We start from the raw sequence: 25,970 nt of genomic DNA, 5'->3' as shown, positions 1-25,970 counted from the left end.
TAACACCAATAACAATTACATTGAAAGACTATGAAACTATCGTTGTAATGAAGATAAGAGATTCATGAATGAATGCTCTATAATGTATAATTTAAATTAAATACAAACAAGACAGATTTTTATAGTCAAGTTAACTGTCCTAGGATTTTGGAATATTACCATTTTTCATTAAACAGTAAAAGGAGAGCAGAAATCTGGAAGCATTAGACGGCTGTTCCGTCCTGATGTAGGACTCCTCAGCAGCGTGCATTAACGATCCCTAACACTGGAATCGTGGAGAACAAATTATTTCATTTAACCATTTCTGTATGCGTTTATTAATTTATCGGTTCATGTGAAGCCAGATATATAAACCGTTCAACGTTTATTTTACCTACAAGTATTCGAGAACATTACATCACTTGGTTGAAATTGCTTAATAAGAAGTCCAATAATCGAAAAACTTGTAAGCACAGTGTTATGTTTCGTTATTGCTTGAATGCTATTACTGATGCGTCTTACTCGAACGAACGAAGGATCAATGATTCAGCGACTCGATAGCTATTCTGGTTCGTTGTCCCCAACTCTGCTAACTCGATCAAGAAGTCTGGGTAAGGTGTAGAAAGTGTATTCTACAGACAAACAGCAGATAACAAGTCAAATCAAGAGTATTTATACAAATATTTACAATCGATATTGTCATAGAAAATTTTTAAACATTAATCAATGAGTTCATTGACCTATTTGCGCATATAGTCGATAGTTCATCAATTGACCTATTTGCGCATTTAATCGATAGTTCATCAATTGACCCCAATAAAAATATCTAACATTTAATCAATAAGATGATCGATAAGATAAAATTTAAAAATATGAGTTTGGGGATCTATCGTCCCCAACACACAGGTCATTCGATCAAAGCGGAATCTATGTTCAATGTCATCTACAAGGTGTGTAGAAAGCTGCCAAAGGTAGTTATATTCTGTTTTCTTACTATTGCTGAAGCACTAGATATACATCTGGAAAAACCAGAATTATGTATCCAAAGGAAACTGATACAACCTCTCCCTCTACCGTGGTCTTAATCTCTCGTAATTTTCTCCCTTCACAGCTATTTGCTTCCCTTCTATCTTCTCTATAGACCTTTTGCACGCAACTGATCTGTTTTTGTTTCTATGATCTTCCTGATTACAGTTTATCTGAATTTCGACATTTTATCTTATCACGCCGGGCCTTCCCTTATCAAGTATAAGTTCCTTATCTATCATCATAATGTAAATGTATCCACGCCATGCCACAAAAGGTCTCTAACCACTGGTTAAAATAATCACGTGGGATTCTTATGGTACTACTTCATCACTCTATCATCTTGCCCAAAAAGGTAGAATTTGTATGTTACTTTTGATGGATTAAAACATCTAATATCCAAGGAATCCAAGGATATAGTAACACAGAAAACCATAGTTTCCCCCATTAGTATGATGTCTACAATAATGAGAGTATCTTATGGATTGACTAGTTTCAAGACAGATACAGTTTGAATATTCTACAATGAATGCGGTCAACTGTCACTTTCTGTTTCAACATAAATATTGTAGATCAGTGAGTGTGGTTGGGTTTTCGGACATGAACCAATACACTATGTTTAAGATTAAGGAAAAAACGATCTGACTTCAATATAAGTCGTATTTATGCACGATCTACACGAGTTCAAATCAGACTATTGTGTTTGAAATCTAGACTAAATCGTTCATTACATAACTTTGCCCATCAAAAAGCAGTTAACTACTTTTTTTTCATGCTTCAGATCCTAATCTATTCAGACCTAAAATAAACACGAATTAAACCTTCAGTAACGACCAGGTCAATAAGACACATTAATGAGTATATTAAGTCTGAATTTTCATATTACAGACAGACTTTGATGGGATAACCATTTTATCCTACTGTGGGACTGCTAAACAGTGTATTCACAACTCTAACGACGACAGAATACAGAATCTTCAAATCATTGAGTTATGGTTCAACGATTTATATTTCTAACTTCAATCAACTCATAATATTTTATGAGCATCATTCATTGAAATTAGTGACATGTTGTCTTACATACAACACAGTTAAACTCCACTGTTTACAACTCCTCATAAGAACTTCAAGAATTATTTCTCTATGTTCGTCATCAGTAAACACAAGATGATTGTTATTAGATGGTGACAGCAATCTAAACAAAAATAGTAACCTGCATTATCACCGTTATATTTCACATGAAAAAATGATAACCAGAACATCAACCATACTGACGAAAATAGTAAAACAACAAAACGGATATATGTTTATTAGATTCTGCTAAGAATATTGTTAAGACGAAGCTTCTTCTTTCATGAAAGCCTTGTGAACCAATCACAAAACATAAAGCATTACCACTCTATGAAGATTTACATTTTAATATTCTTTTCATTATTTCTTGAATTATCTTATTACGATTTGATAGATCAATCTGAAAGTAAGAAAAAAAAATGCTTCTTTTCTTTTTGGTAGTGGAAATGTGTTCTATTGATACAAAATCAATAATATAACATTAGAAGAAAAGAAATTTAATGATATTGTATCTTGACAAATACGAGTTACATAGGCGAGACTATAATTTATGGATGACCTTTGAGAGACGCTGAAGCGACCTTGAGAGTAGACAACTACTGATTAAGTTTTTGATTGAGATCATGAACCGATTGATGTTAGACTAAATGAGGGTTATAAAGCAGCTAGAATTCTCATTTACAGTTGATGGTTAAGGTTAGGAATTAGATTTAGGGTTTTCATCATGAACTGATATCAGCTATAATGCCAAAATTCAGAACTTGTTATCTTATATCTGATTGGTTGAATCATAAATTATAGTCTTCCCGTTACATATATACAATTTGTAGTGTCGGTTACCATATTAAGCCTATATATAAATTATTCTAGCTTCTTGGACAGGCTAATTTATTCCTTCTTCTCTAGTCACATTTTAACCTTACTAATTATTCACTTATCAACCTTGACTGTTTATTATATGAGCGCATATATGTGTGTGTACACTTCATGTTCTATTCATCACGTATGCAGCTTATTTTTGTGTGACTATAAATATCGATTAACGCTTGCTTAAATGGAGTTGGCTTAAACGCCTTCTTCGCTGAATGTCGTTTCGTTTCGTTTCACTCACCTTTCTTTGCTTCACTCCTCTGAATGTCAGTCCAGATTAGTGAGTGTACAAAATATACGTTTTCAAATATCCATTCTCGTGTTTGACGGACTTATTTAATTCCGTTATTCACTAACCCGGATTAAGTTGATAATTATTAACGAGGATAGGCGATATATATATTATTATTTACAAACATTTATATGATATAACTGGAGTCAAATTCCGGGCCTGATATAGAGTCTAATGTAGACGCTTACTCTATACGCGTGCTCAATCAGCTACTTGAGTGAGAAAATCAATAGTTTATATCAGCTTCATCAGAAAGTTAAACTAAATCATGGCCAATAGTATGTGCCTGACGGCATTCTTTTATTTACTATGTGATCTATTTCATAGATCCAGAGCATGAAAAAACCTCCATCATCTATTCGCTTATTTCTTAAGTACCCGATCGAAGCTGCTACCTTGACGCGGTGATCGGGCTTGCCTATCGTGATGACCCAACCGAGCTATATTGGCTGGAACATATTTTCCTGCAGGTTCTACCATGCCAGGCAGGTCGATTGGCGAACGGTAAGACTAAAAGCAGCAACTCAAGGTCTGAGGGCGAAGTCGTACTGCTGACTGTAGAGAGGTGTGACAGCAGTAAGGTGTTTCCCTCGGACAACCAGCATGACAGCGATGCTGCCTTCCCACAAGGAGGGGTGGGGTTAGAAAAGGTCGGCCCTAAAAATGCACACCTCACCTTACCTCACGGATTTCCGTCTCCGGCGGTAAGGCCCCTTGAAGAACGGAGCTAACACGTCAAAAACCTTCCACAAAAAGGCCGTGCGCGACCGGCCTCAAGCAGTTGTCCCTTGGGCTCTGCGGTCACGCTCCCAGGTCGTCAAGACCAACACTAATCCAATTTCCTTTTCAGGTTCCTCAAGAAATACCCTTCCACGGTGTGGGCAGCCGGGAAGTGACATCAGCCCTCATACCCGTAACAGCACAAGAGACCAAGGTGGTCACATTCAAATCCTTCCTACACCTCCTAATACTTCTCTTATCCTCCCGACTAACCCTCCTCACGTGTCTTTATCACCTCGCACCGCTAGGGCAAACGATTCGAGTACCTGGAACGCCATTCCTGGTCTCCTGAAACCACACTCTAAACTACACGTAGGAGCTTTTAACGTACGAACACTTTGCCAAATAGGACAGCAGGCTTCCTTAGCTAAAACTTTAGAATCTCGCGCCATCGATGTGTGCTGCGTCTCCGAAACGCGCATACAGGATCCAAGTAGCGTCATTCATTTGACCTCACCATGCCAAAATAAAGAACCGACTCGATTTACGCTTCGTGTATCTGGAAGCCCTGATTCTGCTTCCCGTGGCCTCGCCGGCGTAGGTATAGCATTGAGTCCTAGGGCAGAACTAGCTCTCTTAGAGTGGATCCCAATAGACAGTCGTTTGTGCGCTGTCCGACTGAACGGAACAGTAAGAATCCGGAAATATAGGGACACTCGTCGTTGCCTCTTCGTCGTCTCTGCCTATTCTCCCACTGACTGCAGCTCAGATGATGTAAAAGATGAGTTTTACAGAAAGCTTTCGGACCTTCTCCGAAAAGCTAGGCGCTCGGATGTAGTAATAGTGGCCGGTGACTTTAATGCTCAAGTAGGCAAACTAAGTGATAAGGAAAGACACCTAGGTGGATCCTATGGTGTCGTGGCTCAAAGAACAGATAATGGCGACCGTCTGTTGCATCTATGCTCAGATAACCGCCTGTTCCTTGCAAATACTAACTTTAAGCATAAGGAAAACATCTTTTAACATGGCGACCCCTAATTCGTCCCAACGTTGGACCCAACTGGATCACATCGCTATCAGCCACCGATGGAGGGGCTCGATAGAAGACTGTCGCTCATTCTGGAGCACATGCCTAGATTCAGATCATGCTCTAGTGCGAGCGCGTATTTGCTTGCGTCTTACTGGACGTAGGAAAGATCCTGCAAGGAAACCTCTTAGGGCCCTACTTAATTATAGTCAAGCTAAGAGTATATTTCAGGAACAACTAGGAAAACAGTTAGGCAGCCATGTATGTGATGCCCACCCCGATGCAGCATGGAATGATATCCGAAAAGCTGTGGAAACAGCAGTGATATCTGCTAGTAAGGTAAACCAGAAGGTTAGGGAGCAACACTGGATCTCAGCAGCATCTATCTCACTGATAGATGCTCGGAAACACATTCCACCTGGCTCTGAACATAATGAAGAGCGGAGTCAGCTTAAGCGCAAGCTGACAAGAAGCCTACGCAATGATCGCGAACATTGGTGGGTGGCGAAAGCAAGAGAGATGGAAAAGGCAGCGGCAATAGGTAATAGCAGACAATTGTTCAGACTCGTTAAGGAAACCGGAATTAGGAACCCGACCGTTAGCGAAACAATCTCAGAGAAAGATGGACATATTATTCATTCTCAATCCAGGAGATTGGATCGATGGGCAGAACACTTTAGGGATCAGTTCAACTGGCCTTCAGCCACACTTCGGTTTCCCACGATCTCCAGTCAACCTGAATGGCAAGTTAATGTAGGTCCTCCGTCCCTTTACGAAGTTGAAAAAGCCATAGGAAATCTGAAACGAGGGAGAGCAGCAGGCCCTGACAGGTTTACTCCTGAGATTTTTAAGGTTGGTGGTCCAGTATTAGCAATGAGATTAACCGAGGTCTTAGGTAGAATTTGGGAACTGGACGTAATCCCATCTGACTGGTCTCAATCACTGATTGTGCCAGTTTTTAAGAAAGGACAAAAGTCCTCTTGTGACAATCACAGAGGAATCAGTTTGACTAATATAGTGTCTAAAATATTAGCTTCAATAATACTTCGACGCCTAACTAAAGCTCGTGAAGAGCAGACTAGAGAAAACCAGGCTGGTTTTCGACCTGGACGTGGTTGTATAGATCAGATATTCACACTACGTCAGGTTCTAGAACACAGACACACATTCAGACGCCCCACAATGGTAGTATTTCTCGACCTTAAGGCGGCATTCGACTCGATTGATCGTGAGGTTCTATGGCAGTGTTTGTCACTGAAAGGAGTACCACAGAAGTACATTAACCTTATAAAGGCTCTCTACTCGAACACAACTGGTCGAGTGAGAGCTTATGGCGAACTGTCATCAGAATTGATCACCTCAAGTGGTGTTCGTCAGGGCTGTCCACTCTCCCCATTCTTGTTCAACTTTGTCATTGACGTACTTTTAGAGATAACACTCTCCTCATCTAAATATACAGGGGTTGAACTTCTACCAGGAGGTTCACTTGTTGACTTAGAATATGCTGATGACATCGTTTTATTTGGTGAAGACACTGACAAAATGCAGAGTCTTCTGGCCACTCTAAGCAACAATGCAAGCATGTTCGGGATGCGATTCGCTCCCTCGAAATGCAAAATGTTGCTTCAGGATTGGGTTACATCGACACCCGAACTAGTGATAGGGAGTGAAGTAGTTGAGTGTGTCGACCGCTTCACTTATCTTGGAAGTCTCATCAGCCCTTGTGGTTTAGTGTGTGACGAAATCTCAGCACGGATACAGAAGGCTCGACTAGCTTTTGCCAACTTGCGTCATTTATGGCGTAGGCGAGATATCCGTCTATCAACCAAAGGACGTGTTTACTGCGCAGCAGTTCGTTCCGTCCTACTTTATGGGAGTGAAACATGGCCGGTAAGAGTAGAGGATATCCGTAGGTTACTAGTATTTGATCATAGGTGTCTTCGAAACATTGCTCATATATCATGGGACCATCGAGTAAGTAACACAGTTGTTAGGAAACGGGTACTGCTTATACTCTTGCTACCTCTACCACTACGGGATTTGAATCGACAAGTGCATCTCTGTGCTAATGTGGTGTGGCAACTCGAACTGATGTACGTACGTACGAAGTTCTACGTTGTTACTGACTGACTGATTTCTTAAGTAACATCTAATCATTTCCTTTAAAGAAAAATCTAATCTACGGGTTAGTTTTCCAGTCCCTTGATATCCATTCATTGGAATCTGTATGTCAATAGTTCCATCTTATAATCAGTTATTAATTAGCCACACATTGTATCGTTAGGGATCATTTATTGATCACATACATAACTCAAATCGTTTATCAAACTACAAGACTAATCGAAATGAAAGATCATATAAAACTCGATTCAATTCAATTTAATTAACTAAGAATTGATGCAAATGCATGACGTTAGTACTTTGTCATTCGTTTTTTCTTCTTTTGAACAGGACAAAATACGACAAATCGGGTTGAATAGAAGAAATCAAGATCAGAAGTACGTGTAACTGGATTAGTAGTGCAATTTCCTTTCTTATTTTTTTGTGATTTAACTCGATTTGTGACGATTTTTTGATTAATAATTTGTCATCAAAGTTTTTAAATAGTAGGAAAAAGAAACCGATCAATGTTAGAATAACACTGAAAACCTGAAAGCATTGGATAGCCGCTTCATCCTAGCATAGGACTCCTCAGCAGCCCACGGCCCCGCATGCAGGAATGGAACACAGGACCTTCGGTTTCATGCGCGAACGCTTGGCTTCTTGACCACTGAGCCGGCGCATTCAGCAGTGTTAATATCTAACTTCAACCAATCTATAATCTTGCCCAAACCTTCATCGATCGCCTGAGGTAGACGACTCCCACACCCGACACGGATAGGACTCCACTGGTCATGGCTTCTCACCAGAACTCTGGGAATTACCTCTAGAAGCTGGTCACTAGAGAGCACATGATAATTATAAAGTGACCAGTGAAAATGAACCGTATCGAGTGTGGAAGGCGGTCGTGCAATATTGTGGATTGGTTAAAATCGGACATTGACGTAGTTGGATCCCGGCGGTCTAGAAGTTAAGCATTAGTGCGCGAGACCGAAGGTTCTGGGTTCGAGTCCCGCGTGCGGAGTCGTAGATGCGCGCTGCTGAGTAATCCCATACTAGGACGAAACGACCATTCAGTGATTCCAGATCCCCAGTGGTAGTCTAACATTGATCGGTTGATAATCTCCATGAAATCTCAACAATCTCTACAATCCTATGCTGACAGAACTGATTCTTTTTTAAAACTAATGAAATTTACCACACAGGTGAATTACAGTGTAGAAATTTACGAGTAGAGTTCGATAAAAAAACTATAACACAATTCTACCATCTATAAATCTGTCGGCACAGCAAGTGTGGTAAGTATATATAAACCGTGAAAATAATACCATGGCGTATATGTCAAAATACCTAGTAAATTATTTATGGACTTCAATCATGGTGTAATTAACAAAGTCTTGGGTAAGGTAAATCAATTTATTGTATTATGCAAAATCACATAATGCATCTGTAAAATATGAAAACAATACAGTGAATACAACAATTGCAAAACTTCCTTAAATTGTCGCTTCCAAACTTCATCGTACTTCTATTTCTGTTGCTAATCCGACCGCTTTTGATTTTCTTTCTCATCTCCTCGTTTCCTTCTTCTAACAGTAAGAATCCTATTTCCAATTACCGATACATAGTATTAATATCTGCCAGTATAAGTAGAATATACCACAATGGTTATCAAGAAAAAATATCAATTTAAGCTGTTTTTACTTCCTAGTTGCAACTATGCAGTCAAAAGTTCCATGTCGAATGCATTGAAACCATAAATATATACGTATATCATTTAAACAGTATTTCTAACTTACCTCTATTATTGAAGCCCCCTTCACTGAACAGATATGATCGACCAACGGAATACCACGTGTACCATCTTGTCTTTTCGGTGATGGTACAGTAGCCAAAAGAACAACTGTAGGATGTTTTATATCACGTTGACTATTTGTAGGTAAATTTGAAATTGATGAAATCAACTTTTCAATTAGATAAGTGAACTTTGATGAGCATAGCTCCATTTTACCAATTTCGTCAATGATGCAGATTATTAAATCATCTTTTCTTACATTGTTAATGGAAGAAACGTTTTCCAAATCGTTTATAATAGACTGTTGATTATTATCATTTCCAATGAGGAAGATAGACCAAAAGAAAAGAGGAAACTTTGAGTCTTTTTCACTAGATAAAATACTAATTATCTATTTATACTACATAATTTAAAATCACTTTGTTACAATGACCATCATGAATTACCTCAATGAAATTAGCTGACCTGTAAACAAGGAATAGCCAAACTCTCAAACGATGATATATTTACTAGGTACTGACCAACACGAGGTTGATGTTGTACTTGTTGACTTGAATGGTTAATTAGGCGAGCTAATGAAGCTCTAGGATATGTTCGAGATGAATCGAATAGAACTACATCAAATCCAAAACGAGTAGACTTTCCTGAATAGAACTGTCGAACTTCTTCTGTCTTAAAACCAACCGCCTGTATACCATTTTTAAGAAGCTCTTCAAAGACGTGAGAAACCAAAGTGGTTTTACCGATACCTGTCAAAAGATACAAATTTACTTACAACCAAGTACATGTAAATAGAATAGGAAAATAAATATTCACATAACGCTGAATGAAAGTAACATGTTAAGATATAGAAAAAAGCATCACAATATTTGAGTAATGTTCGGCACCCAATACGACTAAAGCAACAATAAATGACAGTTATCAATAATAATAAGTAGGAACTATTTACAATTATCAACAGTAAAAGATGACATGGAGTTTCTGTGAGAAAGGATATCTCAAATATATAGAAAAATTTAGCTCGAAAAATATCATTATTTTACGAAGACACAAAAGAACATAACAGTATTCGATAATTTGTATTATTCCAAACTAACCCTTTCCTTCGGGAATACATTTCTTGGTCACTGGTAAGAGTGTGGAGTGATGATTTATTTTCTTGTGTATTCTAGTTTCTCTACATTCAATGTGTAAAGTAACTTAAGTTGGAGGTTAAGAGTATGTATCGGTGAATAATGCCACCCTCAAACCAAGTAGTGTAATAGGGACTTAATACTCGTTCTCAAACTTATGATTTGTGCTGAACCAAACTATCAGAAGGCTACAGTGTGCATATGCTGCTCATGAACTCTTTACTTAGTCAGCTAATTCATCTCGTTGTCATTCATGTCTGTTTCAAACTATTAAGCTGCTATCTTAAGATGAGTATTAACTTTTGACTCATCCAAGTTTGATTTAAAGCATAAAAGATAGCAGGGTGCCAGCTGGTCGTATATGCATCATGAAATTCTGTAGAAATCATCCTTTTATGCTACAATTTTCAGGCTGAACAAATGAGATATTTACCTAACAGTAACTACTGACAAAAAGATAACTAAATCAAACTAATGAAGATTTTATTCATTTATTTGGACACAAACTTCCGTACAAGGAGGTACCAAACACATATACGCCACACAATAATAATGAGATCGTGAAGAGAATGGATGGCGAGTATAGAAAAAGAGCAACAACCAACAGAAGTTAGTGTATGAGAGTGAAATGATAATAATAATAATAATAATAATAATAATAATAAGAAGAAGAAGAAGAAGAAGAACGGGAGGAGCAGTTCAATTAGGCAAAATACAACCAGAAACGATTCTTTCCATTAACGAAGTTACTTTCCCTTCTTTGAAAAACGCAATAAAAAGTTACAGCAGAATCTCCACTGGCTTCTATTCTGAGCCATATCTGATAACGTCTCTAGCCAATGTGTCGCACCACCTCTCGGACCTCAGCCAGGGAGTTGTGAAGGAACAGCAAAAGCCAGTCCTGTACAGCTTTCTTACATACCATGACACCATGTCATACACTGACCACTTCTCTGCCTTTTCCAACCAGTCCCAGCGTCGGCAAATAGCGCACGACGTGCAATTATCTGGGACGGCATTCTCAGGACATATCAAAGACACCGAAGTCTGTGTTTCAGGATGGTGTCTCTAATTGAATTATCGTCGCCGTGTCCGAACACACGTTGCCAAACCTTTGCATTACTAACATGGTGGTGCCACTGAATGTCAACAATCCTTCGTAGACAACGATGATCAAACACAGAGAGCTGTCTAACATCCTCAACTCCGAGAGGCCGTGTTTCACAAGCATAGAGTAGAACTGCTCTCACCGACGCGTTGTAGATCCGACCTTTACAGCTAGACTGGAATCACGAAGGCGCCAAAGATAGTCCAGATTGGCATAAGCCGCTTTGGTTTTCATTATACGTATATTGATCTCATCACTCACGCCACCACCAGCATTTATGCAGCTACCTAAATACACGAACTTCGAGACCACTTCTATCTGCTCACCATCCAGAGTGAGTACAGGATTAGGATCCTGCCAGTCTTGTAGAAGTACTTTGCACTTCGAAGGTGTGAAGCACATACCATACCAACGGACACTGATTGCCAACTGATTAAGTGCGGGTTGTATGGCCTGGGTATTATCGCACAGTAAGACAATATCATCCGCATACTCAGGGTCGAGTCTTTCTCCAGACAATTGAGCCACACCGCCACTACTCACATCCATCAGAGCTGTTTCCAGAATGTCATCTATGGTAAAGGTGAGGAGAAATGGTGAAATTGGGCAACCCTGTATAACCCTACTGCTTGAATGGAACAATGGAGACAGGTGTTTGTATGCCCTCACTCTACCCGAGATGTTAATAAACTTCTCAGGCACACCCTTCTTCAATAGACAATTCCAGAGAACAGTCCTGTCCAATGAATCAAAGACAGCCCTCATGTTAAGAAACACTACGATTGTTGGCAGGTGATAAATATGACGGTGTTCTAACATTTGACGGAGGGTGGAGATATGATCAATACATCCTCGACCAGAACGAAAACCAGCCTGCTCCTCGCAAGTCAATCTTTCTCGGGTTTTGAACAACCCACGAAGTATGACGGAAGCCAATAGCTTGGATGCAATCGAAAGTAGACTTATCCCCAAATAGTTGTTACAGGAACGACGTGAACCCTTTTTAAAGGTAGTCAGTCAGTCAGTAACAACGTAGAACTTCGTACGTACGTACATCAGTTCGAGTTGCCACACCACATTAGCACAGAGATGCAGTTGTCGATTCAAATCCCATAGTGGTAGAGGTAATAAGAGTATAAGCAGTAATCAGGAAGATTAGGGTTTGGAGATGTTATTTAAAGAGTATAATCCAGTGAAATAAATTTGGAAAGAGGAAAAAAAGGGACATGAAGAATTCAGAAGATTAGAATTTGGGAGAACACAGAGAGTGGATGCACCTGCGCCATTGCAAACGATTTTGAGCCATGTCATTCAGGGTCTCTAACCATCGGTTGCTATCATCTCGCGGTCCCCAACCAGGTAGTCTACACATACCAACATGACTCAGTCCACTTGTCAGTGACTTCATGGACTTGTGCCATGTTTTGGTCTGGCCGCCCCTAGCTTTCTTCCAACCTACTCCTATACCACTGAACATAGCACGTCGAGGCAGTCGGTCGTTGGGCATACGTAACACGTGTCCCAGCCATCTCAACTGATGAAGTTTCACTACTTCATCAATTGATTTGCCATCCTTACCTAGTAGCCGTTTCCTAACAACTGTGTTACTTACTCGATGGTCCCATGATATACGAGCAATGTTTCGAAGACACCTATGATCAAATACTAGTAGCCTACGGATATCCTCTACTCTTACCGGCCATGTTTCACTGCCATAAAGTAGGACGGAACGAACAGCTGCGCAGTAAACACGTCCTTTGGTTGATAGACGGATATCTCGCCTACGCCATAAATGACGCAAGTTGGCAAAAGCTAGTCGAGCCTTCTGTATCCGTGCTGAGATTTCGTCAAACACCAGACCACAAGGGCTGATGAGACTTCCAAGATAAGTGAAGCGGTCGACACACTCAACTACTTCACTCCCTATCGCTAGTTTGGGCGTCAATGCAACCCAATCCTGAAGCAACATTTTGCATTTCGAGGGAGAGAATCGCATCCCGAACATGCTTGCATTGTTGCTTAGAGTGGTCAGAAGACTGCATTTTGTCAGCGTCTTCACCAAATAAAACTATGTCATCTGCATATTCTAAGTCAACAAGTGAACCTCCCGGTAGAAGTTCAACCCCTGGAAATTTAGATGAGAGTGTTATCTCTAAAAGTACGTCGACCACAAAGTTGAACAAGAATGGGGAGAGTGGACAGCCCTGACGAACACCACTTGAGGTAATCAATTCTGATGACAGTTCGCCATAAGCTCTCACTCTACCAGTTGTGTTCGAGTAGAGAGCCTTTATAAGGTTAATATACTTCTTTGGTACTCCTTTCAGTGACAAACACTGCCATAGAACCTCACGATCAACAGAGTCGAATGCCTGCTTAAGGTCGAGAAATACTACCATTGTGGGGCGTCTAAACGTGTGTCTGTGTTCTAGAACCTGACGTAGTGTGAATATCTGGTCTATACAACCACGTCCAGGTCGAAAACTAGCCTGATTTTCTCTAATCTGCTCTTCACGAGCTTTAGTTAGGCGTCGAAGTATTATTGAAGCTAATATTTTAGACACTATATTAGTCAAACTGATTCCTCTGTGATTGTCACAAGAGGACTTTTGTCCTTTCTTATAGACTGGCACAATCAGTGATTGAGACCAGTCAGATGGGATTACGTCCAGTTCCCAAATTCTACCTAAGACCTCGGTTAATCTCATTGCTAATACTGAACCACTATCCTTAAAAATCTCAGGAGTAAACCTGTCAGGGCCTGCTGCTCTCCCTCGTTTCAGATTTCCTATGGCTTTTTCAACTTCGTAAAGGGACGGAGGACCTACATTAACTTGCCATTCAGGTTGACTAGAGATCGTGGGAAACCGAAGTGTGGCTGAAGGCCAGTTGAACTGATCCCTAAAGTGTTCTGCCCATCGATCCAATCTCCTGGATTGAGAATGAATAATATGTCCATCTTTCTCTGAGATTGTTTCGCTAACGGTCGGGTTCCTAATTCCGGTTTCCTTAACGAGTCTGAACAATTGTCTGCTATTACCTATTGCCGCTGCCTTTTCCATCTCTCTTGCTTTGGCCACCCACCAATGTTCGCGATCATTGCGTAGGCTTCTTGTCAGCTTGCGCTTAAGCTGACTCCGCTCTTCATTATGTTCAGAGCCAGGTGGAATGAGTTTCCCCGCATCTATCAGTGAGATAGATGCTGCTGAGATCCAGTGTTGCTCCCTAACCTTCTGGTTTACCTTACTAGCAGATATCACTGCTGTTTCCACAGCTTTTCGGATATCATTCCATGCTGCATCGGGGTGGGCATCACATACATGGCTGCCTAACTGTTTTCCTAATTGTTCCTGAAATATACTCTTAGCTTGACTATCATTAAGTAGGCCCCTAAGAGGTTTCCTTGCACCATCTTTCCTACGTCCATTAAGACGCAAGCAAATACGCGCTCGCACTAGAGCATGATCTGAATCTAGGCATGTGCTCCAGAATGAGCGACAGTCTTCTATCGAGCCCCTCCATCGGTGGCTGATAGCGATGTAATCTATTTGGGTCCAACATTGGGACGAATTAGGGGGTCTCCAAGTTAAAAGATGTTTTTCCTTATGTTTAAAGTTAGTATTTGCAAGGAACAGGCGGTTATCTGAGCATAGCTGCAACAGACGGTCGCCATTATCTGTTCTTTGAGCCACGACACCATAAGATCCACCTAGGTGTCTTTCCCTATCGCTTAGTTTACCTACTTGAGCATTAAAGTCACCGGCCACTATTACTACATCCGAGCGCTTAGCTTTTCGGAGAAGGTCCGAAAGCTTTCTGTAAAACTCATCTTTTACATCATCTGAGCTGCAGTCAGTGGGAGAATAGGCAGAGACGACGAAGAGGCAACGACGAGTGTCCCTATCTTTCCGGATTCTTACTGTTCCGTTCAGTCGGACAGCGCACAAACGACTGTCTACTGGGATCCACTCTAAGAGAGCTAATTCTGCCCTAGGACTCAATGCTATACCTACGCCGGCGAGGCCACGGGAAGCAGAATCAGGGCTTCCAGATACACGAAGCGTAAATCGAGTCGGTTCTTTATTTTGGCATGGTGAGGTCAAATGAATGACGCTACTCGGATCCTGTATGCGCGTTTCGGAGACGCAGCACACATCGATGGCGCGAGATTCTAAAGTTTTAGCTAAGGAAGCCTGCTGTCCTATTTGGCAAAGTGTTCGTACGTTAAAAGCTCCTACGTGTAGTTTAGAGCGTGGTTTCAGGAGACCAGGAATGGCGTTCCACGTACTCGAATCGTTTGTCCTAGCGGTGCGAGGTGATAAAGAGACGTGAGGAGGGTTAGTCGGGGAGATAAGAGAGGTATTAGAAGGTGTAGGAAAGATTTGAATGTGACCACCTTGGTCTCTTGTGCTGTCACGGGTATGAGGGCTGATATCACTTCCCGGTTGCCCACACCGTGGAAGGGTATTTCTTGAGGAACCTGAAAAGGAAATTGGATTAGTGTTGGTCTTGACGACCTGGGAGCGTGACCGCAGAGCCCAAGGGACAACTGCTTGAGGCCGGTCGCGCACGGCCTTTTTGTGGAAGGTTTTTGACGTGTTAGCTCCGTTCTTCAAAGGGCCTTACCGCCGGAGACGGAAATCCGTGAGGTAAGGTGTGTGACATTTTTAGGGTCGACCTTTTCTAACCCCACCCCTCCTTGTGGGAAGGCAGCATCGCTGTCATGATGGATGTCCGAGGGAAACACCTTACTGCTGTCACACCCCTCTACAGTCAGCAGTACGACTTCGCCCTCAGACCTTGAGTTGCTGCTTTTAGTCTTACCGCTCACCAACCGACCTGCCTGGCATGGTAGAACCTGCAGGAACATATGTTCCAGCCAATATAGCTCGGTTGGGTCATCACGATAGGCAAGCCCGACCACCGCGTCGAGGTAGCAGCTTCGATCGGGTAGGGACAACTATCGACTCATTCCATGACGTTGGTACACTCTCTAGTTCCTAGACCTTTGTAACAAAACAGTCAGTTCCCTAGCCAGAAAGTCGCCACCATCTTCAAAAAGAGCCGGGGGTAAGTCATCTGGACCCGGTGATTTGTAGCGCTTCAAGAGTTGGAGTTCCTTGCGAACTTCCACCTCATTTGATGGATCAGTCGTCACCGGCCATGGAGGGCAGGACACTGACTGATGTTGCCGGAGCAGCAGGCCAGTTGAACTGCCCTTCAAAGAATTGTGCCCACCGTCCAAGACGTCGATGGATGTTAGTGATTGACGCTCCGTCATCCTCGCAGATTGTTTCGCTCACACCAGACTTCTTGCCGCCAGTGGCTTGGATGAGTTTCCGGTAATTGCCAGATGCAGCTGCTGCTTTCAGCTCATTAGCACGCTCTAACCACCAGGCTTCTCGGTCCTTACGCAAGCTGTGCCCGATTTTATTGAGTAACAGCCTTCGTTTCTGGTCAAACTCACGGTCACTCAGAGTAGACCGACGGGCTTCAATGAGTTATGAGGAGCCTGAAGAAACCCAGTGCTTATAAGCGGGACGTTTTGCGAAGCCACAAGCGGCTTTACTCGCCATTTTGATGGCGTCATAAAGTTGCAACCAATGCTCATCTACACTTTTCGGTGGAATGGTAGCTAGCCTAGAAAATAGCTCGGTTCGATACTTACTTGCAACAGAAGTTGCAACCAATTCACTGACATCAATCCTTTGGTAGCGGTCACTTCGTTGGCCACTGAAAAGTAAGGTAAGATTGGCGCAGACCAAGGCATGATCAGAGTCCAGATAGGTACTCCAGTCTTGTACACAACCGCGCCAGCGTTAGCTGATCGCGATGTGATCAATCTGAGTCCAGGCTTGAGATGCAGAGGGAGGACATCAGGTGGCACATCGGCGATGACTGTGCCGAAAGTTAGTGCTAGCCAGAAACAGGTTGTGGTCTGTGCACAGTTGCAGTAGACGATCCCCATTATCTGTCCTGCGACCAACAAGTCCCCATCGGCCACCTAAACGACTCTCTTTTGTGCCCATACGCCCGACCTGAGCATCAAGTCTCCGGTTAGTAATACGATATCTGTCGAACGCACTTTCTGGAGAACAGTTAACTGATGGTAGAATTCATGTTTGATTGCATCCGGGCTGCAGTCTGTCGGGGCATAGGCGGATATGACAAAAAGACATAGTTTCTCACGACGACTACTAACAATCACAGAAGAAAAAGATTGAAGCATCAGTACATCAACCTGTATTTAGAAGCTGCGTTTACAAGATAAACTGTACTTCTCACCCATAAGTTTTAAGTAAAAAAATGGAACCTTCACGTATCTAAAACAAACACTGATCATTTATTATTAATTAGATAAGTATGTTATATAAAGACAGAATTTCAAATACATGAAGCCCATTAAAGCAATTAACACACACCTGGCCTCCCTGTAACTAGCAAAATATTAGACGTTGACATACTGTGAGGGGTACCTGTTGAAGTTGAATAAATTCAAGCCTCCACACACTGGAAATGATTGTTTTTGGTACAACTTGCACGTAACAGGTATCACGTAAACTGAAAAATAAGAAGGCCATTACAGTAACCACAAAAATGTATAATATAACTCCAATAATGTATAAACAAATAGATAAATTCCGAACCGAGTAAAAATAATCAACGTTATAAAAATCCCACATAGATCAAGGCCTTATACAAACCGTATAAGAAAATAAGAAAATCTAAGGCCATAATGATACACTATATAAAAATGAACAGATTCAGTTAATTCTATCCTAAGTAGACATGTACTACTTTATGTGTGAGCTTATCATGATAGCCTAAACTAATCATATTTGAAGCTCATAAAAAAAAGCTTGAACAAAATGACACTGACGGATTTCATCAGAACATAAAGAGGAAATAAACGTTTAACCCCACTTTTTCATCAAGTTACTTTTCCCTCTTTTTTGACCAAGAGTGGAGTTGTCACGTAACTAGCATTTTTACACTGGTCACAAAACAGTGACAACTTTTAGGGAATTAATTTGTTAAAAAAATTTCTCTACAACCATAAAATGAATTTAACATAGTGCGTAAGCCGAATCGCAAGATGTACGTGCTCGTGGTGCAGATTGTACGACATCGTAAAAGCCTACTAGACATCTGACCAGTAACAACTGTCAATATTACTGCCTGGTTTTCGTGTTTCTCTCATACAGAAAGAGTGTAAGTATTAACAGGTGGTATAATTTTGTAGCCTTTTTATTGTATTTTCTGTGATATCAAAAGAAATACTCCTTGATTATCGGTATTTTAAACGGTCATTTGTCTATTCGGTTTCGAGCCCCATAACGGACTCTTCTAGCTACGGCAGATACTGAAAGTTATAATGACTCTAGCTTAGATGGTAGAGCACATAACGTTGTTTTGCATTGACTCCGGGGTTTTGTTGTCTTTGCTGCTAGCGACGCAACGCTAGAGCGTGTCGGAACATATTTTACATAATTGGTAGATTTTATGTAAGGGGTATGACTGTGTTAAGTCCAAAATCTTATCAGACATTCCGGTCAGATTCATCAAGTCTAAAAGCTGGTTAGCAACCTAAAAGATTTGCCTTACGGTTGTTGGTAAGCATTGCATCCATATTTATTTTTAAGAAAAAACGTCATCGATTTTGCAAAATCCAACTAATTACTTCATCTGTCGCAATAACTTGACCCGTTCCCTAGCTCGCACTGGTTCAGTGGATGTAGTTGTTTCCCATCTGACAAAGGTTCGTTGAATAATCTTTGGACTTCAACTCATATACACAGGTTTCGTGTACTCAGTAATGGTAAGTTCATCGAACTTAGCTTAGTTAATTGATTCCTTGGTCTCAGTGTTTATAAGTTTGATAAATATACTCCGTTCCAAGAAAGTGCATGATCAAGTGAGCAAAACATGTACCAGAGAAAAAACATGCCAAACGATCAAAATGTGAACTCAAATATATATATATATATATATATATATATATATATACCACAAGAATAGATAAAAATGATGACCACAATTGTTAGTATCACAGAAAATATGGCAACAAAGCCAGAAATTATGTCACGTCCCGCAAATTTATTGAGTCATTTTTCCTGTCGGGAAACGTATCGATCAGACAGTAATGGCTAGTTGGGCTCCTAGTCGCCTCGTTCATATCCTGTACAACACTTCCGGCTAAAAATTCCTAGTAGACACTAGAGCCGAAGTTAGTGTGATCCCAGTTACCTTAGCCAGGCAACCGATTGCCAGAACTGAAAAACTCTTTGAGTGCAACTAGTAAAACCGAGATAAAGATGTTTGAAAAGCAACTGCCGACATTAGACAGATCTCTTTAAGAGATGCGTCTTCAACTTTGTAGGAACCAATCAGTCCCCTAACTCACATCCATTTAATAGTCATTGTAGCAGTTTATCATCCGACAAGGAAATATACTGGATAACCATTAACTCTAACTGATCTTATAAGATAGACAATGTGCCCTTTTCTGATGCATATATGCATCAGAAAAGGGCACATTGTCTATCCGGTCTAAGAGCGCTGCTGCGAATTCTGTGGGCGGACTTATTCACGATGTAACAATGAGCAATGTTATTAATAATATACAAGAAATAAACGTTAACACTATAAACCAAACTGACTGCATATAGGCACGGTTAAAACGTTAGAGTCGTTCGAATCTGCCCACCCTTTCGTTTCAACGACCTTGAACGGCCTGACCAGAGGTAGTCATTCTGTATTCCAATTGCCGTGGGTTAGTTGGATTGCATGAGCATCAAGTTTTTTCTTTTATATAAGTCATCTTATGTTGCGTTAAAAAGCACAAAATAACTACCAAAAGTATTGATTCAGCATTCTGTTTTGTAGTGTACACGTTGGCTCTGTTGTTGCTTCGTAACTTGATCTGTGATCCCAACAACTGTAGTAAACCTAAACGAAATGTCAAGTCACCGGTAAATCTTAAGTATTTGTAGTATTTCTTTGGGTTATTACTGTTGGAAGGAATAACATTTCTATAATTAATGATCTCTGTTTGTAGTGCTTCATACTCAAGTGACATTTCAGTGGACCTTAGCGATGCTTTTCAAAGTATGATTGTGAACAAGCGTTTCGCATGCTGGGATGACTTTGATAGAGCGCAAAAAAGTTCGAAAAAGTATGGATGAATAATTTTATCCCTTCTCAGACTACTTATACTCGTTACATCCACACGGGAAGCAAGTTGCTGAAGGATGTCAGGTTCAAATACCTGTTTGTAACGTTTCACTGTACATTTTGGTCATCAGCGGAAATCGGAAGTTTTGAAATTGAAGCAAAAACCGTGAGGACTTTGTCTAATATCTGACGTTTAAGGTCTAAATTCCGTAATTGCTAATCAGAGTTCCGTGTAAGACTAGAGGAGCAAGGATATATCATCAAATCCTACAACATGCTCCACAATCATCCATGGAGTATTTCATGGATGGTTTGTGATCCATGGACAAGATGATTGTCATCCGAAGAAAAAGAAAACTTGAAGCCAGTAATATTGCACTGTCAGTCAGCAGATGATGTTATAGAAAGTATTAAGGAGAGAACTGGTAAGCAGGTAACCGCTGCCTATGTCAAAGCTATGGAAGGTGAACTTTCCACTGGTAAGTGTATAGAAATATATTTCAGGTTGCACTCGAAAGCAGGTAATGCATATGCTGCGACAAAAAGGTGAAGTGAGAGAACATTTAGAAAATGAATAAGTAACGAGAATATGTTTCAGTAGTTATGACCAAATACACTTGTACAATAAATATCCGGAAGTGCTGTGAATTGATTCTACGTATAATACTAATAATAAGAAGTGATTATGTTTTTCGTTGTATTCTACTTTGTAGATATTCATTATTCCAGTTGGTTGTAACAGATAATTTTGGAGGAGGACGTACTGTAATGTTTGCGTGGACGCTGAAAGAAATGCGTGCAGATGTCACCTGGATTCTTGATAAATTCAAAGAAATCATGGGAAACACAACAGGGACAGAAACATTTGTTATGGACTGCGCACGAGCAGAAAGCGCGACTGTCCGTATCACACACGGGCATGCAAACATCATTATGTGCACCTTTCACGTAATTCTCGCTTTCCGTAAAAAGGTACACCACTGGTTGCTTACATAAAATTTTACCTTAGACACATAACAATGAGAACGTACCTGACTCGATTGGTAACTGCAGAAACAGTTGGAAGGTATTTTTTAAATGTATTTATTCACTAGATTTAATCAATATTTCAGAATAATAAACCAGAGAGACAGACTGATAGGCCATTACCTATCTCGTTTTTGGATGTCACGTAAAGCAGTGTGGGCGCTTGCGTTTTATGGCAATATTTTAACTTCCGTCGCGAAACGGTCACCACATTTGTCAGTGATGTGATGCCTAAAAATTCTTTGTCGTCGTAGAATCCGTATATACTCATCACTCCGTCTCGGCACATTGCTTAAACAACAAGTACAATCACTTAATGATAAATGTACACGCAGTGAAAAATTGACAAAATAAATACAAATAACATCGAAAACTATTCACAAAATAAGCTTGTCATTCATATCTCCACATATGTTCTTCGATGACCTATATGCATCATAACATACTTAGAAGCATTTATCGGCAACTGCCAAATTCTGGCCTATTCGAAATTTCTCTACAGGTCGTTTTGAAGGTCTAAACTTTCACCCTCACTTTCTTTATTTCTGCGTATCTTGACATCGTTAGCAAATAACAAAACCGATGACGATAGGAGATTACGAAGATCGTGTATATACGGGAGAAACAAAACGTCCCAAATCAGTACTCTGAGGCACTCCGTTAAATAAGGTTTCCCGACCAACAACTTGGATTTCACGCGTGCCCTCTGTTGGCGCTCAATCGTAATATTACTTAAATTCAATAACACTTGTTTGCTATGAACTTTTTTGTAAGCCTAACTGAAGCTGATGAGGGTTTTATCTATAGGTAGCTTTTATTCTTAAAGAGCTCACCAGCTTTCGGGGGATACTAATAAGTTTGCGAGACATGAATAACCTGTTCTAAAACCGTGCTGCTTTTCATAAAGAATGCGGCTTTCTTCTAGTCATTCTATAAGTTCTTTCGAATATTCTTCTTCAGTCTTCAGTAATAAGGATAGTGGGTTGGTGAACCTGTGTTAATCCTGACATACTGCCCTCCAGTGAAGATTCAGTTTCTCCTTGAAAATATTCACTGATGGGGCTGATACCACTTCTTCGTTTATAGTGTTACAGTCATTGACTGTACCCCAATTTAAGTTCATTTGATCGCGATTTGTGAACCCCGGAGATTTTAGTGCTGGAGGGAGCAAAAAGATGAGACATATTATTACTCAAATCATACTTAAAGATAGGAAATTCCAGTATAAGATCACCTCGCGTCCTACGATACGACAAGTGGAAAAGTCTTAAGAGGTTTAGCAGCTCACCGCAAAGGAGTCTAGAAAGACCCTTCATTAAATTTGTTCCCACACGCTCAAGTGAGTTAGTATCCTTTATCAGACGTGAGCTAGCTGCTCGGATACGGTACACTAAATGTGGTCTTACATAGGTGAGATATAAAATTCGAAACATTTCCTCATTAAATGATTTGAATGCTCGGCGAAGTGTTTTGCGGCCCGTGGATCTGACTCCTATTTAGATCGTATAAATGATTGTTATCTCCTTTTCTCGTATATCATCGTCGACTTAAATCACGTTAGTCAATAACGGAATTTAGATAAGTCAATTAACGAGAATGGCCTTTGAATACATATATTTTGTGTGTAAAGTGAATGTAATAGAACAGAGCAAAATGACGCGCAGGGAGGATGGCTGGGAAGCCAACTCCATTTTAGTCAAGCGTTACTAAATATTTATAGTCAGACAAAATAAAGATACAGACATGTGATTAATGGGATAAGAAAGGCACACACATATACGCTCATATAAAAACAATCAAGACTGACAAGCGAATAATTGACAAGGTCAACATATGACTCAAGTAGAATGAATAGATTGGTTTGTCCAAAAACCAGAATAAGGTACACGGGCTTAAAATAATAACTGACACTACAAGTGACTATAGATCACGAAAACCTTTGACAGCAGCTGCGTTGCAATGAGCAGTTGTATTCACTTCACGACTTGGCATCGCTCTTAAGTCTTTATGTTTTTGAACACGTGAAAGAGATGTACCATCAATAGAATAAATGTAACTATTAACGTGTCCGATGTGCATGAGCACACTCTTCCCAGAAATAACTTATAATGTGATGTGATATTCACAGATTTTAGCAAAGCATTAGACAAGGTTTCACACTTTGGTCTTATGCAGAAGCTTTTAAGCTTCGGGATAATAGGTGCCGTACAGGAATGGATAGGAGACTTCATATGTGACCACAGACAGAGAATGAGGGTCAGTGGAACGCTATCCGAATAGAAGCCGATCAACAGTGGTGTACTCAAGGCGCCATTTTAGGCCCTCTACTTTTCCTTCTCCACGTTATTGAATTACCGCTGTTGCTTAAGTCATCGACATTATTGTTTGCAGATGATGTAAAAATCTAGAGAACAGTAATAAGTGAGGCTGATCATTTGGATCTCCAAGCTGACTTGGATGACTTGGTTAGATAGACACGAGGCTGTTGTCCAATCCTCTCTCTCAATAAGTTAGTCAAGCATGAACGCTTGTTATGAAACTCATGTTGCTCGGGAGTTAGCAGATTGTGTGAATCTTTGTTACCTAGTAACCTAACCCGAATTATCTTCTCAAGTAACTTGTCGATTATGCTGATTAGACTGACAGGCCGGTAGTTAGATAGGATCTGCCTCTGACCATCCTCAAATATAGGATTGACTATAGCATCTTTCCAATCTCTAGGGAGTTGAGCGAGTGAAAGGAACATGTTGAAGAGTGTCGCGAGCGGTTTTGAAACAATGTCCACAAGAGATGACAGTGGTTGTGAATGTAACCCGTCAGTGCCCGGTATCTTTCAAGGTTTAAGGTTAGTTATCAATGGAAGAACAATTTCGTCAATCAAATGTACAGATCCAATGGCTGGTATCTCGGTGTGATTGGGACAAGTATTGGCAACAATACGCGTAAACTTCGCAAAAATAGTTTGATAGTCCTAGTTTTCGCCCGATCTGATTCAGATGGTGAATCTGAATTTTCGTGTAACAGTGACAGGGGAATACTATCATTACGTTTTACTCGTCGTCTAATATACGAAAACAATCGCTTCAGACAAGTGCAACTATCATATGCCAACTGCTGTTCGTAAGTAGTATGGGATTTAGCTATGGTCCTTTCGCATATGCTCCGGATTTTTTTTATATTCACACTTAAATGATGCGTGTCCTGTTGACAAGAATAAGTCCCAGAAGTGTTTCCTACGCCTCAACAGCTTCCGGGTTTCCTTATTAATCCATTATGGACAATGCGATAGTTTACGTGTTGACCATGGGATAAACGGACTCGAATGTAGCCTTAAACTTATTCCATTCGTTTTCGATCGACCTACTCACGTCAACCGACCAATCAGTCGACATAGCACTGCCTTCGATTAGCTCGCCAGATATTGAGACGAAGTGTTGCAGATACAAGTTGTATGCCATGTGGCCTAAACTTAAACTACAGTACACCGTGATCACTATGCACTGGTGGGGGAAGGTGCTGAATGTCGATGACATCCTCACAGTGGTGTGTGAAGACAAGACACACCAATGACGGGTCATATTACAAGTCAAGACTTGTTGGTTTTGCGATACACTGTACAAGTGCACACTGAATAATGTGTAGCGTGGCGTCGAGTTGAGGTTAACTATGAACACCGCTACCAAGAAACACGTGCCAAGTAAATCAGAAGGCGAACGTTGAACGTAACCAAATAAATCCATAAAATCCCCGAGAAGCCAAATATCAGAAGACAATTAATGGACCAAGTCGAGATGTATTTGCTGGCGATCTCGTGGCATCGAAAGGATACCGAGATCGTGCCAGGATACAAGCTTGGTTACAGAACGTAACCGAATTCGCGCGAAGTCACAATCAAAAGTGTAAGAATAAGAATGGAAGCACAATATAGCTGTCATTAGCACAGTCAAACAAAAGCACATTAAAACAAACACTGGTACAGTTGGTTATAATATTAATTGTTTTTATTAAACCAGTCGTGTTCTCGTGATAAATGTGAGTCACTACAAATGGTTGACAGAAGGTCGCCATCAAAACCCTCATCTGGAGCTGTAATCACCTTGAGGTTAGGACTGGGATATGTTATCGACAATGCTAGTCCCAATGAACAGAGCTACTCCTTTATGTCCATGGGTTTCGTCGGTTTGTACCAACATACACCTAACAAGGTCAAGTCCCCCAGTGTTCACAAACTGTGTCAGTCAACTTTTTGATGGTGACTACAACAGGCTTGGCGGTTTCTATACTTACACCTGGTTCCCATCGCTTTTCGAGGGATTTCCGTAGGTTTGTGTAACAGATCTGAAGACCATTTAGGTGAATACGTGCTGTACAAGATGTGGCTTTGGTATCAATCTCTGTCGAAGCTGCTAGAAAACCGACAATTCTAAGGTATTTCTCGCTGGCACTCAACCTTAGTCTTAGTTCGTTTACGGCTTCTCGTCTTTTCATATGTCCGAGGGTGGTATTTGCTAGAGTTGAAGCTATCACGAGTTCACTTAATCTACGAACGAGAAACAAGACTCGGTGGCCAAAGACCAGTAAGCTATCTTTTGATGCGTCCCAGCCCCGGTAACTAGAGGGAGAAGTCCAAGCTTGGAATAGGGAAGTAT

At 40.7% G+C, this 25,970-nt stretch overlaps 1 protein-coding gene across 2 annotated transcripts; it reads right to left on the bottom strand.

Annotated features, from left to right (window-relative positions):
* Nucleotides 1-37: 37 nt before the first annotated feature.
* Nucleotides 38-19,865, bottom strand: RASGRF1_2 (Ras protein-specific guanine nucleotide-releasing factor). Of its 2 annotated transcripts, XM_051217840.1 has the most exons (5): nt 19,782-19,865; nt 17,544-17,682; nt 9,346-9,629; nt 8,885-9,181; nt 38-2,476 (listed from the first exon to the last, which is right to left on the bottom strand). In XM_051217840.1, exons 2-5 carry the CDS (start codon nt 17,581-17,583, stop codon nt 2,405-2,407), a joined length of 693 nt encoding a protein of 230 aa, XP_051064268.1. In that variant the 5' UTR covers nt 17,584-17,682; nt 19,782-19,865; the 3' UTR covers nt 38-2,404. The 2 variants fall into 2 exon arrangements, with proteins under 2 accessions (XP_051064268.1, XP_051064267.1); XM_051217841.1 differs by lacking the exon at nt 38-2,476 and having other exon boundaries at nt 5,250-9,181; nt 9,327-9,629.
* Nucleotides 19,866-25,970: the final 6,105 nt, after the last annotated feature.

This window comes from Schistosoma haematobium, chromosome 7 (assembly GCF_000699445.3).
Source record: "Schistosoma haematobium chromosome 7, whole genome shotgun sequence".
NCBI classification, from domain to species: domain Eukaryota; kingdom Metazoa; phylum Platyhelminthes; class Trematoda; order Strigeidida; family Schistosomatidae; genus Schistosoma; species Schistosoma haematobium.
This window is presented reverse-complemented; position numbering and strand designations above follow the sequence as displayed.

Coding starts and splice junctions, on each gene's coding strand:
- RASGRF1_2 (XM_051217840.1), bottom strand. CDS start 17,583: ATGTCAACGTCTAATATTTTGCTAGTTACAGGGAGGCCAG. Junction 9,630..17,543: donor GCTAGTTACAGGGAGGCCAG/GTGTGTGTTAAT, acceptor ATCTTTTGACAG/GTATCGGTAAAACCACTTTG. Junction 2,477..8,884: donor AGGGGGCTTCAATAATAGAG/GTAAGTTAGAAA, acceptor TCTTACTTTCAG/ATTGATCTATCAAATCGTAA.